Genomic DNA, 20,882 nt, shown 5'->3' with positions numbered 1-20,882 from the left:
AGCTAATCCCAGGAATGTATTTTGTTACATAAGACATTTATGGCATTCTACTATTCATATTGCTCTAAAACTTGCTAAGTTACTCAACATTGCTTTTTAAAATCAGTCATATTAACATGGAAAATACATTTATTTTGTTTTAACTGCTATGTTTGCTGTTATTTATTCATTCTCTTACTGATGGATGTTTATATTATATCCAATTTTCACTATTTAAAAAAATACCATAGTAATCATACTTGTACAAGCCTTCCTTATGAATATGTGCACAAGTTTTTTCAATGAATATAGGAGGATATTTGTTGCAAAATAATCTAGGTAGCACATATTGCTATTTTGTTCTTTAAAGAAATTAAAACAATTTATACATTGCATGAAGCAGCATATAAGAGTTATTAGCTTACCACATTTTGTCTAATGTTTGGCGTTATTATAATTCTAAAGTTTTAACATATGATAGATAGTTATATACCATAGTTTTTAAGGTAATTACTTAGTCATTTTGGTAAACTATAGTGTACTGAGTATTGAGATAGGTTTAACAAAGTAGATCTTCTAAAGACATTTTTTTTTCCTACCTAATTTAAACTTTAACAATAGTACCTGCCAGTGTAGCTCAGCAATTGAATATAGACCCAGGAACCAGAAAGTCATTGGTTTGATTCCTGGTCAGGGATGGGTTGCAGGTTTGTTCTCCAGTACAGGGTGTGCAGGAGGCAGCCAATTGATCGATGCTTCCTCTCTCATTGATTTTCTCTCTCTCTCCTTTCCTCTCTTTCTAAAACTCAATAAAAACATATTTTAAAAAAATAATTTTAACAATGGCCTTCCAGGGAAACGATGTTAGTAAGAATGTCTATCTTTTACTGGGCCATTTGTCTGTCCTAGATACCATTCAATGCATTTTAAATACATCATCGTATTTAATTATCTCAATCATGCAATGTGACTTTTTTCTTTTCTATTGACTGTTCCATTTCTAGGATTTAAAGAAGTCCTATCATCTAGTTGGTGCTCAGCAAATATTTGTTAAATAAATGAATAAACATGTCTTAGTCCATTCACGCTGCTATAACAATAACACAGGCTGGATAATTTATAAACAACATAAATTTATTTTTCACTGTTCAGAGGGCTGGGAAGTCCAAGATCAAAGCACCAGTACAGCTGTGATCTGGGGGAGCCTTCTTCATGGTTAACATCTGGTGGGCTTCTCACTCTGCTATTATACTGTGGAAGGGGCTAGAGATCTCTGAAGGATCTCTTTTAAAAGAGCCTAATTCCGCCAAAGCCAGTTTGGCTCAGTGGTAGAGTGTCGGTCTGCGGACTGAAAGATCCCAAGTTCGATTCCGCTCAAGGGCATGTATATTGGTTGCAGGCACATCCCCGGTAGGGGGTATGCAAGAGGCAGCTGGTCGATGTTTCTCTCTCATCGACCTTTCTAGCTCTCTATCTCTCTCCCTTCCTCTCTGTAAAAAAATCAATAAAATATGTGTGTGTTTTTTTTTAAAAAGAGAGCCTAATTCCATTCATGAGAATTCCACCCTCCTGACCTATGCACCTCCTGAGGGTTTCACCTTTTAATACTTTCATATTGGACACTAGGGTTTCAACATGTGAATTTGAAGGGGATGCAAACATTTAGACCATAGCAAAATGATATCATTATTAACATTTTACAGAACGGCATTTAGTGAGTCAATGGTTAATTTATTTCCCAAAGATAATAGAACTGGTAAGAAATGGCAGACTTTTACATTTTAAGCACTTAAACTCCTCTAACCTTCTCTTTCTGAGCTTTCCTAGCGACAGAATCCGTTGTCTTGATGTTTAATATCTCAGTTCTTTTAATGGTGAAATTTTAGTAAGAATGACATATGCTTTTGTGAGAATGTAATTCTTAGTTGCCATTCTCAAATATGCATAGAACTAGAGTCCTGATGCACAAAGATTCGTGCAATAAAGGCCTTCCTCCCCCTGGCTGCCAGCACCACCTTAGCTCTGGTTGGAGCTTCCTTCTGCCTCTTGCCTTGTTGCATCAATTTGCATACTCCCTCCTTATTGGCTGTGGGCACCGCCATCTTTGTCACAGAGTTACAGTCAATTTGCATATTCCATCTTTATTAGATAGGATATTCACAGCACAGGTTTTAGAACCACTCTGTAAGCAAAGGGTTCTATTATTCTGTTAAAATACCCCAGGATGCTATCAAAGCCCCTTGCAAGCTCGTATACATGGCTTCACACTTCCAGATCTTATATCTGCACCTGCATGAGTAGTCCAAGACATGCTTCATTTCAGGCCCAATGGAAAATCTTTGGCATGCTTTTTCTGCCTAAAAACTCTTTATCTCTAGCTGAAGTGTTTGGTCTTTCAGAATGCTTAGAAGCACGTCTTGGCCTCATTCCTAGGTGGGGGAATATTGTATGGTAAGAAGAAACTTTCCTTTTAATCTCTCATCTAATCTATAAAATGTCTGGCCAGTGTGGATCAGTGATTCAGCATCAACCTATGAGCCTGGAGGTCACAGATGGATTCCTGGTCAGGGCACAATCCCCAAGTTGCAGGCTTAATCCCCAGTAGGGGGTTCTTAGGAGGCAGTTGAGCAATGATTCTCTCTCATCATTAATGTTTCTGTCTCTCCCCCTCTCCCTTCCTCTCTAAAATCAATAAAAATATATTTTATAAATGAATAAAATGCCCTGCCAGATTCACCATGTTAAGACTTTTTATTTATCCAAATTACACTGATTAAATGCATGAACTTAGAGTTGACACACTGCCCAGAATTAATTAAATTTAAATGCAATTATGAGACTCATCTTGAGTCTTTGTTTTTGTTGAAAGTTTTAATATATCTGTCTATGGCAAGCAATATAGTTATTAATACTGTATATACTCATGAGATAATGTTTAAAACTTTTAATAAAATATCCATTTTATCATTCATAGCCTTTGTAAGTAAATAACTTACAAAGTACATAACTGCAAAATTTAGAAATTATTTATTATCTTTTTATACAAGACTAAAATACAAGCCCTGCATGCTATTAATTTTATCAGTGAGATTATTGATGATTATGCCAGCAATACCTTAAAGTTCTGCTAAAAATTCTCAACTCTGCCTGATTTTGGAAAAGTTTAAAAAAATAAGGACTTCTAATTATGGCTTTTCTCAAGATCCAATCTATAATATTCAAACAACAGTCCTGCAGTATACCTATTGTTCATTCAAATGAGGGTATCTTGGGTGAACTTGCCTGTTAGTACACGAAATGCTGCATGATAAATATCAGTTCACATGCCCAAACTACTCTTCAGTCATGTAAGTACAGGCAGTAATTCAAAACATAATTACCAATAGAGCAACAATGGATTGCTTTAGGGAAGCCTACTCAATCATTTTTGAATGCACACTTTCTCCCTGTCTTTCCATGACTTATGTAAAGCTGTGTGTATAATTTCTCTGCAGTCCCCACAATGATCACTGAGCCATATACTACCACATTAAAATGTAAATGTAATCACAGAGAAGGCAGAAAACGGCCTTACAGCCATGAGACTGCCTCTTCAATTGAGCCAATGGCACAGCAGATCCCGGCTGCAGGTCATCACCGGACTCTCCTGAGGAAGAGCTGCTTTTCTTGGAAAATGGACACCTGGGTTACTCAGCCTTAGCTGGGTTTAAGTCATCACACTGGCTCTCCCCTCATCTTCCTATTGTCACATCTTGGATGTGCCAGTTTTAATTTCTTGGAGGTGGGGTTGAGAAATTGAGGGAAACCTGCTTTATATTGGGTTTATTTTCACTTCCAAGAGCAATTAAAGCATCCTGAGTAATACACTATCTACTTCTTTCAGTACTATATGACACTCCTCATCAAACTTTTAGACGATTTACATTCTCCTACAAATGTTCAAGACTTTATACAATGGCACTTGTTGACTTCTGAGCCCAGTACCAGAAGTACTGGCCAACTGGCTGTCTCTCAAACACAGTGCACTTTCACATGCTTTTATCTTTCTGTGATTCCCTTCCAATTTTTTCAAGGTTCAATTCAACAATTCAGTTCAACCACTATCTACTTTATGCTTCTGCTGATACCTGACATTCCAGCAGCATTCATTGCACAGCATTTTGTTTGTATGGCTATTATAATTCTTTGGAAACTGCTTCTTTATATACTAGATTATGAGTTCTCTGAAAGCAAGCATGATGCCTTTTCCTCTTTTACATCCTACCCCATCTTCCAGAATGTTGACTTGCCTATAGTTGATACTCAATACACTTATAACAATTTATTATTGCAGAATGTGATTTCAAATTTCAATTTTAAAAGAATCCATCTGAATATCAAAACACTCCATGCCCTTATGCCTTTAATCAACTAACATTTCAAGTAGGTGTATGTTGAAGAGATATATAAATCAATGCATGATAATAATTAGTTATAATTATTTTATGTAATTTATCTTTGCATAGATATGTACTGTATTGGTCATTTTTATCCCAATATCTATTCCATAAATATTATGTTGGGATTTAATAGTACTCAGTATATGGGCAATAAAATTAAAAGTTTAATCTTCCTAGTACTATTATGTATTTATTTGGTACTAAGGTAGAAAAAAAATTGAAAATCTATTGATTTTTATTTTCCTTTGTTAAATGACTTATACATAACTTTGTAGAAGCCAAAGATCATGTTCACTGCAATGTCATGAACACAGAGGCTTTGGTTGGTGGATTTTTGATGACAGTATTAGTTATCTTTGTGACAGTAAGTCAAGGTCATAGAACATTGTGAAAATTAATGATTGAAGTTATTTGTCATAATTTGAAGATTTAAAAAAATATTAATTCCATGCTAAATACAGTTAATGAAAGCATAATACATAAACCCCCAAAATTAATCTTGCAAATTACCTATTGAAAGCCTTCAAGAAAAATTCTGGAAGCAGGAGGTTCAATTATAGAAAGATTATATGGCAATTCAAGTAAGAGATAATGGATTGACCTAGAATAATAACAGTGGATATAGAGGAAAGTGGACATAAAGAGAAATTTAGGACAAGGAATAAAGATCCTCAAGCATCCTCCAATATTATAATTTACCGAGAATCAATATGATGGTATCTTTAAAGTGAAAACACCCTTTGCAATAAGGAAACAGTCATGCTAATTCTAATCAATAAATGGGCAATCTCTCCTTTAGAAAATTCCAAACTATGCCAGTGGTTTTCTCTAGTCATCCTGTGATCCCCTATCTCCAATAATCCCTATTCTCACAGTTCTCTTGCAAGTTATCTCTTCTAGCAACTTTTACTCATCATTAAATCGCCAATACCAGTCATAGTGTTCAGCACTTAAAATTATGCCAACACCTTTTAATTAATGAAGGAAGGAAGGAATTTTTTTTTAAAGGGCAAATATTTACCAACCCTCACATATCAGTAACTCTTAGCAATTGTTCAATAGTTCTTATGGTCCAAATAATTCTCTTGTCTATTAAAGTTCATTTCTTCTAAATTTAGTTATTTGAGATTATTTGGTTCACCATGAGTCAATTAATGCAATGGTCCAAAAAGCTGATGCATATGTTAATATGTTATTTCTTCCAAATGTGTGTCTTAAACAGAGGTATGAAATGTTTGTATATTTCCAAATGCATTAGTAATGGTGGAGAATTCAGGCCACAGGGCAGGCTGAAAAGACAGAGCTTCTTAAATCTCATCACATAGATATATCTTCTGCCTGTACAAAAGATAGACTCTGATGTAGTCTGTAGAATCTTCAGACCAGAGATTTTCTGACAGGTGTTTTGTTACATGCATTTTCAGAGAGTGATAAAAACAAAACAAAACACAGTGAATGATGTGGAGATAAGCTCCATCATCAGTGATGGGACACAACGCTTGGGGACCAATGCCATTTGAAGATTTTTTTTCTAATTACTGGTGGAATGACAGTGACATAAATAACATGAAACCATAAGAAGCCTCTTGCACAACTGAATGTCAGAGAACAGTTTGCCAAAAATCTCTTTGCTTTTGCAAGTAGATATAGATTTACTATCTCATTATCATTTTACATATAAAGCTTTAAAATATTTAATAAATTGGTGAGGTGGCTATATTCCTTATTATTTTCAAGAAAGAATTGATTGCACTTATATTTGGAGTTCTCTACATATAGCAGAGAACAAAAAAATCCCCCAATGGCTTCTGAATATTGGCATTTTGATTGTGTATCATGAGAAATTTGGTTATTTATATAAATATACAATTTTTAAAATCATCAATGATATTTCTATATTTGGAATTAAAATAGATAAATAAAAGATAATTGGTATCAAAAGTACCCTTATTTCAAGAGTCTCTAGAGTATTGGACAACCTAAAACATTATTATAAGGTAAACATTTTATCAGTGTGATTTCTACCTTTTCTAGTGACAATGAAATAATGAAGTCTAAGAATATTTTCTCACTAATTTTAAGCTGTCATTTTTGATCGATATTTTAATGTGGAGAATTGGTGTTCTGAGAATCCACAAATTTTTATAACTAACTCAGGAGAAAGTAGAAGTCTTTTGGGGACTCTTATTCTTTACTTATATGTAAAAACAGAATGGAGTATTTCTATCTACTGAGAGAAAGCCCATGAAAAAGAAAGAATGTTTATAAAATTTGAAAACATAATATTTTTCTAGGTAATTCACAATTTAGATGCTCTATGAACTAACTTGTTTGTTGTTCTACCTGGCAAATTGCAGAACCAGATGTCTGTGAGTACAAACAACATGTGATAAAAGATCATGATAAAGTAATACCAGAAAAGGCATTCACTGCTGATCACATCTGCAACTTTTTCTAAGAAAATCTGCATTTCACAAATGCTACCAGCTTGTGGTAGCACCATCACAGGAATTTGAACTATAATTAGCCGAGTTAACGAAAGATAACCCATCCATTGGTTGGCCTCTGGTCTTAAACTTAGGACTTCTAGCCTGGTCCTAAGGATCTAGCCATAGAACTAAAAAGATATTTGGACTCAGCTATATTATTTCTTATTTACTTGACTGGAAAGATTTTGAGAGAAGATGCCATTTTCTGTAGGAACAGATGTTGAAGAGTTATGAAAGGCACAGAAATCTGATAAAGCAATGGATGGCACTCAATGTTTGGGACAAACATATTTTGTTCTTTAGTCAACAGCCATTTTTTCTGCAGATAAAACTTTTGATGTTGTTTGTATAGTAAGTGACTAGTCAGGAAGGTTGAATTATGACTGGTATAAGCCCAGTAGTATGCTAGAATCTGTTTATACCAGATCAACAAGAGCTGTTTTGATGTACTTTCCCCCAGTTCAGAGTTCAATAACATCACATTGGTAGCTTGATAATTGCCAATGTGGGAGTATATATATATGCCACAAAAATCAGCAAACGCTACAAATTAGGATACCACTCTTTCTGATCGCCAGTCATGTGGGTTAACCATGTATCAGGACTCTAAGTACATCATGGGAATCACATTTGATTTTGCTCGTGATTGGTCCAGGAGAAGGTAGAGGACGAATCAAATTCTGACCTATAACAAGTATGAGAAAGTTTTATGGAAGGCATCTGGGAACGATTTCCTTCTTGACAGGCTCAAGCCAACAATCCACTTTTCTTCCTGTTTTAGGAGATTGTGTAATGCTCTGAGGTATAATGCTTTGAGATTCAACCACGAGGCAAGCTCAATAGAATCCAGTGATGCCTACATACGTCATTAATAACCTTAAACCACTACCAACTAGAGCATCCAAAAACCAGCAAAGTAGAAACAGTCCAACCCAGTATAAAAAAAAAATAATAATAGTGTGTATCTCTGTAGAGAATTTAAAAACAATAATGAAACAATTACATATTAATCCATTTCTTATTACTATTCTGTATAAACAATTCTAAATAATGTTAGTGATAAGACACGCCCCTCCACATGGACTATTCTTATCCAAGTTTTCTGTTATTCTAGGGCTAGTAAAGTCTAGAATCAACTACCTTAAAAATCTATACAGATGAAAGGAAGGTTCTATTCTGTAAGCAACTTTCATATGACTTTCCTGTTACATGCAGGCAAACTATTCCGAAACACTGAAGCTGTTTATGGAAAGTAGCACACTGTGAAGGTTGCTAGGTGAGGTGAATCTAGCACCGAAAAGCAAAACCATGGGTTCCTACTCTACGGACCCAAAGAGTAACTTAGACCCGTCCTCTCTAATTATGCGAGACCTGGCCAATTACGGTCCCTGTACTTGTGTGTTCAGGAGACTCTCCCTGCCGTGCCATCAGTACACCAATAAAAGTGGCTTCACATCAAGTAGCATCAGCAGGTTCCTTTCATTGTAACCAAAAGAACTACCTGGAAAAAAAAAATAACCTAGCACTGAACAACACAATTGCCAAAGACAGCCCTAATATAAGACGTTGGATGGATTCACATTGCAACTTATATGCTTAACATAGCATGTTCATAATAATAACATTACAATCTATCTATATGGTAACAAAATGGAATAAAATGAATGATTCTGATGTTATATACTAATGTGGGAAAATTCAGCCAAATATTGTATTATGTGTAAAAGGCAAATAATTTATATGATGGATGGACATAAATCAGTTATCAGTGCTTGTTATTTCTGAATAGTGGGAACAAGGGATGTTAATATTTTCTCCCATTCATTTTTTATTATTTGCAATGTTTTTCACTCTACAGAAATAAAACCAATTTTAAATTAATTAGCACACATTTTCTTTTCATTATGGAATATTGAAAACACACTAGGTTTCTGGAACTAATGTTCAAAATGAATACACACACACACACACACACACACACACACACACAGGTAAAAGTAATGAGTTCAACAAGTTAGACAAAATGCATTGGAAAACTTTAAAAAGATAAAATGATGTCAGAAATTTATAAGAATTTGCTCGATAAAAAAAAGCGCATGTTATCACATCTCAAGGAACTCTCTCAAAAAATGTATAATTTATTTTAAGGAGAGGCTTAATTTTTATGAGAATGAAAAAAAAAAGAAGCCTTTAGTTCTTTGCTGTTGGAACAGTACAATCAAACCTGAGTTATGCTTCTGAGGATATGGCTTTATGAGATTAATTTCACAATCCTGTGGTGAGGATCATCCTGGGTGAGAATCACCAGGGCTTGGCCTGGACTCTCACGCCTCTCTGTTCCTGATGCAGTCAGATGTTTAGACTTGTTTATTTGATCCTTTACTTCACCATTATTCAAACATGTACACTGGTAGTTGAAGTACACATTGTATATATATGTATACATATATATGTATACATATATATGTATACATATATATACAATGGGTATATATACACATTGTATATATGAAGTACACAGTGTAATATATATATATATATATATATATATATATATATATATATATATTACACTTTTTCTGAGTGCAGAGATATTTTGCTTGGAAAAGAAATGCAGGGAAATCAAGACACATCAATATTTTAAAGAAGAGAAACTGATGATTTATTTGGGGGGAAAAAACAGGATATGCCTAAGATTTCCACCTACTATTTTTAATTATGCTTTGCTCAAGAATAGATGTTTCTTTTAGGATCACAAGGCATGAGACTTATTACTAAGAATAGATCATCACTTGGCAATAACAATGCCTCATTATACTGCATAAATTTAATTAGACGCAGTGTTTTTCTGGTTGAGAAAACTGACTAGAGCAAATGTATAAATTAAAAAATCAAAAACATACCGGATACGGCAAGGAAGTCATCAATGCTTGTAATGTCATCTACAGCTTCTGTGAGGACATGGATGTGATTCTCCCATGTGCTCTTGTACATGTCCATGGTTTTTTTGACCACTTGGCTTTTGGGTCTTGCAGCCAAAGCAAGCGCAGCATTAATAACCTGTAAAGATGTGGAATGTTCACATAGTGATTTCTTTGGGAACAATTATTATTAAAAAAGAGAGGTACATTCGATTTTAGCAGCAGGAAAAATGGTAAAATGTCCCCTCACAGGTAACTCCCTTTTTGTTTTTGGTAATAATTTTCTTTTCTTTCAACAATAATTTAATTACTTTTGGAGCTATTTATTATTACCTGCCAGTGCATTAAGAACTACAAGAGATACAAAGATAATTGATATCTGCCTTTAAGGAATTTGTATATTCATTTCTCAATGGGAAGGGCAACAAATAATTATAACTTAATTCAGTATTTAGTACATGTCATGAGTACAAATAATGGTTTTATAGTCTTTATAGAACAGAGGTCACCTTCAGCAGAAAGAGTAGGAATTCTGACTTTCTTGAGGACTTGAATTTTCACAGGACATAGTCATTATTTATTCATTCATGTGTCAGTCAATATTTCAAATACATTTTGAGTGTCTTTTAGGTACTTAGCACTGTTTCAACTTTTAAGGATATGGTAAGGAACAAGATACAGGCAAAAATCATTGTCTTAATAAACTTTATATCACAATTATCAAGTTGAACAAATGAAACAGATGGTCTGCTAGATGGCTATAAGAATGAGATTAAAAACAGAGTAGAGAAAAGGATAAGGAGTGGAGGAGTGGTAGTGAAGGTAAGAAGTTTGCAATTTTAGAAAAATTGAAATGGAAATTTAAGTAAAATCACTGGTGAGAAGAAATGCTGCGACAGGGAAGTGGCAAGAATCAAAAGGCTAGAAAATGGGGGACATGCTGTGAGAATAGGAAGCAGTCCCTCTTAGAGCCTGTAGGAGTCCCTGACTGTTTACTCCAAACTGGGGTCTTATTGGAGGGCACCAGAAGGTCATGTTGACTTTTTAGCACTTTACTCAGAAACACACTTTAGAAAAATTAATTGCTACGGCAGTAGGCGATAGAAGCAGGTTAAAAAGAGATGGTACTGCAATGTTGGAGGCAATCAAAAGGCGTTGATGGGACTTTCGGAGGATGAGAGCAGGTTAATTATTGCCAAAAATATCATGCAGGTGTTAATTATTTTGTGTGTGTAACTGAATTTTTCAGATTTTCTACAGTGGGTATGTTTTAATTGTATACTCAGAATAAATGAAATTATTCTTCAAAGCAAGATGGTTACTAAGGCTTTCCCATGACTAATGGAGAGGTGGAGAGTTTTTGTTTTTGTTTGTTTGTTTTTGTCAGTAAGGGGAGTAGAGCCAGAGGTGTGCAATTGTTTTGGAGGATCCTGTCGTTGAGGGGTACTATTGTAGATGTCAAATTTCCAACACAGATGCTGACTGAAATGACTCTTGGCTCTCCATACAAATGACATAGAGAGCAACCAGAGGACTGACATTGGAGCTAGTAAAAAAAGTTGTCTCTGCACTGGATACTAATGACATCACAGTGAAAAGGATGCCACCATCGTTTCTAAAACAGGCCACAATCTAGTAGAACAGTCAAGGGGAAAACAGGCAAATGCAACATCCCAGTGGTTCTTGTAAAGTTGGCCTGGACCAGAATCACCTGGAGAGGCTGTGAAAACACAGCATACATGAAGCCACACCCTGGAGTTTCTAATTCAGTCCAATCACCTTGATGCTTCATAATTTGCATTTATAGCAAGTTCCCAGGTGATAGCGATGACACTGTGGGCCTCCTTCATTGAAAGCCTCTGCAGTATGTAATACATGCTATGACATAAGGCCGATTGTAAAAGGAAGCACAAGATGCCCTACAATACATGGGAGAGGTACCCAGCTCCATGAGGAAAAATGACCCAATGTACTGAAATTTGAAAAATAAGTAGACATTAGTATGAGGTGATATCCTTTTGGGAAGGAACAATAACACATGTAATTACCTAGAAGTGAGATAGAGAATAACTCCACCTGCTGGGAAATGTTTAGCAGAAACGCCATAGTATTGAAGTTGGAAGAAAATCAAAGGATATGATAGGCAGATGGAGGAGAAAAATACCTTTGGAAGGGATAGAGATGAGAAAAACAACCATACAAAGGAGGTAGAAAACTGAACTATTAAAGATCAAGAGAAAGAAGTTTTTCAAAAGGTCAAAATATAGTAGAATCAAGAATAATGAGAAAAATTGCTTTTGAATTTGGAAAACAGGCCTCATTAGTGTAACAGAATGTTGGACACAGGACTCAAATTTTACCACCATAACGTGAAAAAAATAAAAAATAATCTTTTCCTACTAAGTAACCTAAGGCTGCACTTTACTTAAATGACTTCCAACAGATTATTGGGAACAGAGGAAGGGAAACATTTGTGGTTTGAAAACATTATGCTGATATTCTCTTAGTTACTTTTTTATGAAAGAGCACATAAAATTCCAAGGAAACACACACTACTTTGAGAAACAACTACCGTACAGTATTCCTTGACTTCAGTTTTAGAGTTTCATTAACCCATTAACTTACAGAGTAGGCTTGTGTATACGTATTGCAAGGCTCTGGTCTCTGGTGTTTAATTTTCCCTCTAATTAGACAGCTGTGCACACATGTGGCTGTGTTGAAATTCACAGAGAGATATACTACTTTTAAAAAGTGGTCCTGGTGCAGAGTCCTCAGTGGGGAAAAGGCTGCATGAATGTAAGTTAGGCTATATGTTTAAAGGATGTTTGCAGTTCGGATACGGATCCAGTTTATCTGATTCAGCACTGTACACTATGATAAAACTCTATCCTACTCGGTCCGCCTCATATTTAGCTTGCATCTATAACAGACAAAATTTGGAAAATATGCTAGCCCTATTTAAGGAAGAAGAAAATCTTCACCCCAATGCCACACTCCTGGCATGTTTTTTTTTCTATATATCTGGTGGGGGTGGGGGAGATAAAAAGACCATTCCTCAATCCTCCTCAGGCTAACTAAACAGGACTGACATGAGCTGTATTGCTTTCTGAGGAAATATTTACATTATGGTTGAGATGCATACATGACCCTACGAATCACTTGGTCAGTCATTTCGCCTTCGAAATGGTGTCTTTTTATACTTTAGGATTTTATTATATCTTAACTAGGCTATTTTAATAGCCTTTTACATAGTTTCCTATCTCTAGTCTCTACAAAAAAAAAAAAAGAAAAGAAAAGAAAGAAAAGCGCTTTTGTGTGTGTGTGTGTGTGTGTGAAATTTTGTCAAGCAAGTAAGGAGAGCAAAGGATTTGAGCAAGATAGTAGCAGGACATGGAACTAAGGACTTCTGTTGAGACTTCTACTGGGTTCCTTCCCCTTTGTGTGTCTGGCTATTAAAATAGCCTAGTTAAGATATAATAAAATCCTAAAGTATAAAAAGACACCATTTCGAAGGCAAAATGACTGACCAGGTGATTCGCAGGGTCATGTATGCATCTCAACCATAATGTAAATATTTTCTCTCCCAACATTCCCTGCCCGTGCTCACTGAGGAAGGCTGTGTTTGATGCCGCTTCTCTCTCTGACTGATCTTCCTTTCTCCTTCCTCGCAGAGGCCTGCTCAAACCAGCTCCTGTCAGCCTTGGTGCCTGGGGACATTGGGCACCCCTGGTGAAAGCCGGCCTTGTTTCAGCAGGTCCCATTCTACCTCCTTCAGACTTCCTACCTTTCTACCGGGACGTGGGACGAAGGCCTCAGCATATTTTTAGACTAAGCTCCTTCCATTAAAAAAAAAAATTATTTTTTCAGTTACAGTTCACATTCACTATCATTTTGAGTAGTTACATTAAATCAGAATATTTTATTACATCATGCTTTCACTTGCTGTGGGAAACACTCAAACATCTAAACTTTACTCAGAATATATAGGATTTTTAGTCTGTCTCAAGGTTTACTTGGTTTCCCTCTAGGTATCAGAAGTTTGTACTTCAGGGCCTCTTGTTTGTATAGGTTCCATCTAAGATCCTGGAAAGGCCCAGGAAACACATGCACATGGTCATTTGTTCTAGTGGAATTTGCCACAAGGATTTTGGGACCCAGCTAAGAGAAGCTCAGCTGGGTGTATATTTAGTTGAGTTTAGTGGGCTAACTTGAAAAGATTTACACTTTCTTCTGTATATGTCCTTTACTGCACTCATATGGTGGCACTGGTATCATATTGTGATAGAACCTTTATCATCCCTCTTAAGTACAAAAACTGAATTATCTTTCCAGTTTGTCTACAGTAAGGGCTTTATGAAATAAATTGTGTGTAGCAAAAAAAAAATTTAAAAAAGAGAAAAGGAAGGAAAAAAGGAAGGAAGGAGAATGGAAGGAAGAAAGAGAATAAAAGAATGAGATATGGGAAAGAAAGGCAAACAGAGAAGATTCATGGATGTGTGTCTGGCAGATAATAATGCATATATTATATCATTTTTCTAGATTTTTAAAAACTTTGGTACTTATCAATATGTAAAAATTAATAACTAGTTAGTTAAATAAATACTAACTTTTTTTGAAGAAAGACCCTCAAAATTGTATGAACATTAGGCCCCACATAGCCTGGTTTGCAACAGTCAAACCAAGTATTTTTCATAAAAAGCTACCTATTGTCTGAAATGATAAAATGAGCATGGATTCCACTACAATGTTTTATCTAAACTTGGTCTTTGATAATAAGGCTTTGACTTTGCTTCCTCAGAGAAAATAGCACTACCAGATAAAGATGTCTTTTTTAATATTCTATAGTACTTTATCTTTTCTGAAGACTAGCTATGCCTTCCATCCTCCCTTTTCGTGTGATATATATATATATATATATATATATATATATATATATAATCATTATTAAAGTTATAGAGGCCCAGTGTATGAAATTTGTGCGCAGGAGGGATGTATCTCAACTGGGTCTGCACCCTGTCCAAGACAATCCCTTGGGGGATGTCTGACTGCCGGTTTAGGCCCACATGAATCGGGCCTAAACCGGCAATCATCCCTCTCACAATCCGGACTGCAGGCTCCTAACTGCTTGCCTACCTGCCAACCTGATCACCTCCTAACTGCTCCCCTGCCAGCCAGATCACCCCCAACTGCCCTCCCCTGCCAGCCTGATCACCTTCAACTGCCCTCCCCTACTGACCTGATCATCCCCTGCTGGCCCCATTGCCCCCAAATGCCCTCCCCTACTGGCCTGGTCACCCCTCACTGCCCTCCCCTACTGGCCTGGTCACCCCTCACTGCCCTTCCCTACTGGCCTGGTCACACGAAACTGGCCCCCCTGATGGCAGTTTCAACCACAACTGCCCTTGCTGCTGGCGGGGTCGACCCACACAGCCTGCTGTTCAGTCATTTGGTGATCCCTCACTAACCCCCCTGCCAGTCTGATTGCCCCACACAGCCTGCTGTTTGGTTGTTACTATTGCTGTGACAGTGTCCTGGACAATTTGCATATTCCTCTATTATTAATGTAGATTGGGTGACCTGGATTAATAAGATTATATACATTTCAGGTGTATAATTCTATATATTGCATTTTGTGCTCATCACTCAAAATTTAGCCTTCAGTCACCTCATATTGACCCCTTTTACTATCTTCCTACTCTTCCTTCTATCCCCATACTGTTTTCTATATCAAACTGAAAACCTTCTGCACAGCAAACAAAACTCTCAACAAAACAAAAAGGCAACTAACAGAATGGGAGAAGATATTTGCAAACAATACCTCCAATAAGGGGCTAACATCCAGAATATATAAAGAACTCATATCATTCAACAACAAAATAAAAACCCAAACAATCTAGTTTTTAAAAAATGGGCATAAAACCTGAATACTCTTCCCAAGAAGATATACAAATAGAAAACAGATATATGAAAATAAGCTCAATTTCACTAGTTATAAGGGAACATACAAGTTTAATACTATCATCTAATATATGTACTTCTTCTCTTGAAAGATTTCTGAAAATAATTACTTAAGAAGTGAAAATAAATCTATGCAATTTAATTTTTCCTGGGATATTTCAATATTGGCATTGATACAAATAATCTTTAAAATCTTAGTTAATATAACAAAAGCACTTTGAGGATTAAAAAGATGAGTTATGTGTGAGTACCTATAGGTCTGATTACCTCAGTGCCATGGCATTGAAAGAAAATTAAAATAACTAGATATATGATACCTCCAATACAGCTAAGCTAAAGTGTTAGGGGAATTTATAGGACATCCATTTCAAAGTAACACTGCAATGATTTTGGAATTGTAGCAATTCCATGCTAATGACATAGAATCCAATGCTTCCATTCTGTGCATTTCTTCCTTAGTTCTTGAAATGTTGTCCTATTACCAAATGTTTCTAAATTTCTTGTTGGTTTTTCCATATTTTCCTAGTTTTTACAATATTTTCCTTGTTGTGTTCTCTTATATTATACTTAATTTATGAGAAATCATTCTTGCATTTCAATAGTAAATTATGCAGTATTTGTCATCATGAATCTCCATAGTCATATCTTTATATTAAACTAGAGACCTGGTGGTGCATGAATTGTGCATGGGTAGGGTCCCTCGGCCGGGCTGGAGATCGGGCAGATGGGGGGGTGTGATTGGTGGGGGGAAGAGACTGCAGGAGGTTGACTGGGTGGGGGGGGGGGGGGGAGAGAGAGAGAGAGAGAGAGAGAGAGAGAGAGAGAGAGAGAGAGAGAGAGAGAGAGAGAATGAAGGCATTTTTAGGTTGGGGAGGGGTGACAGTGAAGACACAGTATTGCTATGGACTCCCACAGCTTTAGATAGTTAATAGGACTGCATTCAACTTTGGCCTCGCCAGGTTGTAATCTCCTTACTCCATGAAGGGATGGTCCCTACAAAATAGGAGGACTCACACCAGAACTCCTCATGAGGCTTTACCTTGCCTAAGGATACACATACAAGAAACTGAAATAACCTACTCCAGGGCTCAAAGTAATTTTTAAAAAGGGAAGGAGCAAAGCTGATTTCTGGAAGTAAATCAGCTTGAAGTATATGGCTTTGAAAGCCATATATGTTTATTTTGTATATTCTAATATGAGATTTCATATCTATTCATCCATACTGCTAGAGAAAAGAAGAAAAATTCAACCTATGATTATTTAGGTTGTGGAATATGTAATAAAGAGCAAAAATAATGCTCCCCAGAAGATCTTTAAAAAACAATAATGTCACATAAAAATCAAACTATTTTATTTTCATCTATACTAATTATTAGGGTAGGATAACATATTAAATCAAATAAGTAAATGAACAATTAAAATATCAAATAAATTGTTTGGCATAATAAAATTATTAATAAGTAGGTTTTGTAGATATATTAATATGGTATTTGGGTCAGATAAAGCTTTTAATCCAGCTTCTTTACTTATTAATTTTGTGTGATTGTAGACAAATTGCTTCCTCTCTAAGCCTCAATTTCTTTATCTGTGATGGGTATAAAAATATTTATTGCAAAGGTTGTTTGTTGGCAGAATTTAATTAGATTATGTAATTAAAACAACTAATACTTGCCTACCCAAGATTAGAAATTTTATGAATATTTGTTTCCATGCAGATACTTTGGAAAAAATGCAAAGAATACTTAGGAAATCTAACTAATACATACACAAATATTACATATATATCAAGAATTTACAATTTTGATAGGGTCAACAATAACTTTGATATGCTAATTGTGAAAATGTTCCTTGGTTAAAAATATATGAACATAAGGAAAACAGAGTCTACAAAAACACTATATTTTGGTGATTTACCTGTAACATAAAACTTAAAAAAAAGAAAAGTTGACATAAAAGAGAAAAAAATCTGAAACCAATAATATATATGACATTTTAAGGTATTAGAAATACTTAATGTTGGATGATGAAAAGGCAGAAACAACAGGAATTTTTTGATCCACTATAATCTGCCACTGAGGGATTTAATAAGTTTAGAATTTGGAGTAGAAAAAAAATATGGACTACCTTCCAAATTATTTGAGTTCAAGAAGAGGAATTAAAAATTAATTTGATATCATTGCCAAATTAATAAACTCCCTTATTGAAAACAGACATTTTATGTAAGTAGCATCTGCAAAGTTCACTTTAATGCAACATCCAATTTTATACGAAGTAAAGGCAAAATGCAAGTTATTTATTAACTGCCAAAATGTATTTTAAAATAAAATGTTGGCAAAGGTTTAAAAAAAAGCATATATTTGCAATGTCTGAATGCTTGGAATTATATATTTTCTCCACATATTTAGAATTTCTAAAGATTCAGTGTGGTTTTATGTAAAAAAAAAAAAAAAAAAAAAAAAAAAAAAAAAAAAAAAAAAAAAAAAAAAAAAAAAAGATGTAAAAGGAATTCGTGTAACTTTAGAAGATTTAACTTTTTTATTTTTTAATCTTCAACCTAGGATATTTATTTTTCCATTGATATCCAGAAATAGTGGGAAAGAGGGAGAGGAGGGAGGGAAGGAGCAAGAGAGAGAGAGAGAGAGAGAGAGAGATGTGAGAGAGACACATCAATTAGTTGTCTCCAGCATACGCCCCTGCCAGGACTGGGAAATCTGCAACCAATTTATGTACCCTTGATCAGAAATTGAACCTGGGATATCAATGTTCTAACCACTTTGCAACCCAGCCAGAGAAGGTTTAATATGGTCAATTAATATTTACTATGTTCCTACTGTTTATCTAAGGTAGAAAACATTAGACAAGATCAACCCAGAAAAAAAAAATTATTTCAAGGGTGTTGAGAGGGAAATATGTGAACAGATAGTCAATATAGGCTAACAAGTATATACAGTCCAGACCACATAAGCAATATTATTTCTCAGCTTCCAAGATGTATTAAGAAGATATAGGGTATAGAGTACAAATTGTGTTGAAATAAGTCAAAGATGAGTTGCTCTGTCTCCCTTTTCTCATTGCTTTGTTGTTCTTGTTTTAAATAATATGTTTTAACTTATTTCAAAGAGAGAAAGGGAGAGGGGGAGAGAAAGAAACATCAATGATGAGAGAGAATCATCAATTAGCTGCCTCCTGCATGCCCCTACTGGAGGTTGGGCCTGAAACCGGGTATATGCCCTGACAGGGAATCCAACCAATATCTGCTGGTTCATGGGTCAATGCTCAACCACTGAGCATCACCAGCTGGGTCTTTCTCATGGCTTTTGTTCTCATTCTTTCTCTCTCTTTCTGTAATGGGTTCCTAGATGATAAATATTCTTAATGTGCTTTAGCCAGTACTTTACCCAGTGGATACTAGGTCCACTGCCCCAACCCTACTCTATGTTAACATTATCTTCCAATGGGACGGGTGAAGTAATTCTAACTCTGCTCCTACTCCCTACAAACTGAAATTTCCTAATCACAAATTTCAGGAATCTGCCATTTCTCTTTTTATTTTAGGATAAATGCATAAGTACTTAGCATGACTGTAAGCCTAAAATACTTGACACCTGTTGATCTCTCTAGCATCAGTTCCCCCTAACTTTCTATTCTTCTTCCTTTCATCTATGCTGAGAATGAAAATGTGGTGCCTTTCTTACATTAGATTTGTCTATAAGCTCAGGCAACTCAATCTTTGTATTTTTTTTTACATTTTGAATATAATGGCAAGCCTATAGAATTATTTCAAACTAAATAGTACAGTATGTTGGGAGTGATTTGAAAACCTAAATGAACTATACAAACTTAGGTATTGTTATACCATACAATTTTCCCCTGATATTTTTAAGTTATTAAGAGTCAGGGCATTGCAGAAAGTGCCATTTTCATTCTGGAAATGGAAGGAAAAATAATCATGTTTCCCCATCAAGTAATTCTTAGCATTATCATTTAAAATGTACTACTACCTTGGAGAAGATTACTTGGTCACAAGAGATTTTTAAAGTTTTGAATATTTATTTTACTCTCCACAGCCAAAAGAGTCCCTAATTGCTGAAGCACATTCCCTGCTGTTGCAAAATGCCCCATCAACACACTAGTTATTTGCACAATTACATATTGAAGAAGCAACGGCCTACATTCAGGAGAACTCCCTTTGAGAGTATGCTTCTTAAGGAAAACAAACAAATAATCTGAATTCTCAGTTACAAATGAGTTGCTTGATAGATCCTGCCCTAGGAAGAAATAATGACATTACACATAGGAAAATAGCCCCTATTTGCTGAATTCAGACCTGAAATTCTTAATTTTACAGTGCTATCATTTTGTGCTGGGCAGGCTCAAGCCATAATGTGCATAGTAAAAGATAAATAAGGCTGTGGTTTTTAATTAGAAACTTGAATACACTGGGCTATGTATAGAACTCAGGAATAAAATACTACTGCTTCCTGGGAGTTAGACTCTAAATTAGATTAAATAGACACAAAACTAAGGATGGAGGGACATTTTCTCCGATGACAAACCAACAATGGCTTTTAGCAGCTGCAGAGCCCATGGAAAAGCTCATGTCATTTTGCGTGATGGATTAGGAAGACCTGGATGCTCTCCGTGATGCAGGCCAAGCGAAATTCCCGTGATGACTGAGTTTTCTGACATAAGAGATACTGTGCTTCTTTCTGATTTTCCAGCCTTATTTCCAGCTCTCAGGGTGAGAGATGGAAGGGCGAGGTCTACATTACTTCATACTCAGCTAAGGCTAAAGCTGCAATGGAAGCAAGATCTGAGGGATAATTAGCATGCAGAATTCACAGACTTATGACTGGTTGAATGTGAGGGATCAGAATCCAGAAGGAATCAAGAATAGTTGCAAAGTCTCTGGCTAGACTTACTCAGTTAATGGTGATGGAAATAAAGACTATAGAAGACATGGCTTAGAGGGGCAAAATTATCAGTCACAAAAAATCGAAATTAAATTACAAGCAAAATATTTTATGTGAGACTCAATGTTTACCAAAAAACAAAAAACTTAAATGGAATTTCAAAGTCTGGGTGGCTCATTTAGT

General features: G+C 35.5%; 1 protein-coding gene across 1 annotated transcript in view; it reads right to left on the bottom strand.

Moving 5' to 3' along the window:
* The window catches only part of CTNNA3 (catenin alpha 3), a 1,168,431-nt gene that overhangs the window by 373,128 nt on the left and 774,421 nt on the right, over positions 1-20,882 (bottom strand). Inside the window, exon 10 of the mRNA XM_036438342.2 lies at positions 9,811-9,967. Coding sequence (XP_036294235.1) covers positions 9,811-9,967 — 157 coding nt within the window. The remainder of the gene's footprint in view (positions 1-9,810; positions 9,968-20,882) is intronic.

Source organism: Pipistrellus kuhlii, unplaced genomic scaffold (assembly GCF_014108245.1).
Source record: "Pipistrellus kuhlii isolate mPipKuh1 unplaced genomic scaffold, mPipKuh1.p scaffold_m20_p_15, whole genome shotgun sequence".
NCBI classification, from domain to species: Eukaryota; Metazoa; Chordata; class Mammalia; order Chiroptera; family Vespertilionidae; genus Pipistrellus; species Pipistrellus kuhlii.
Note: the sequence above shows the minus strand (reverse complement) of the source record. Positions and strands in the feature narration are given on the sequence as shown.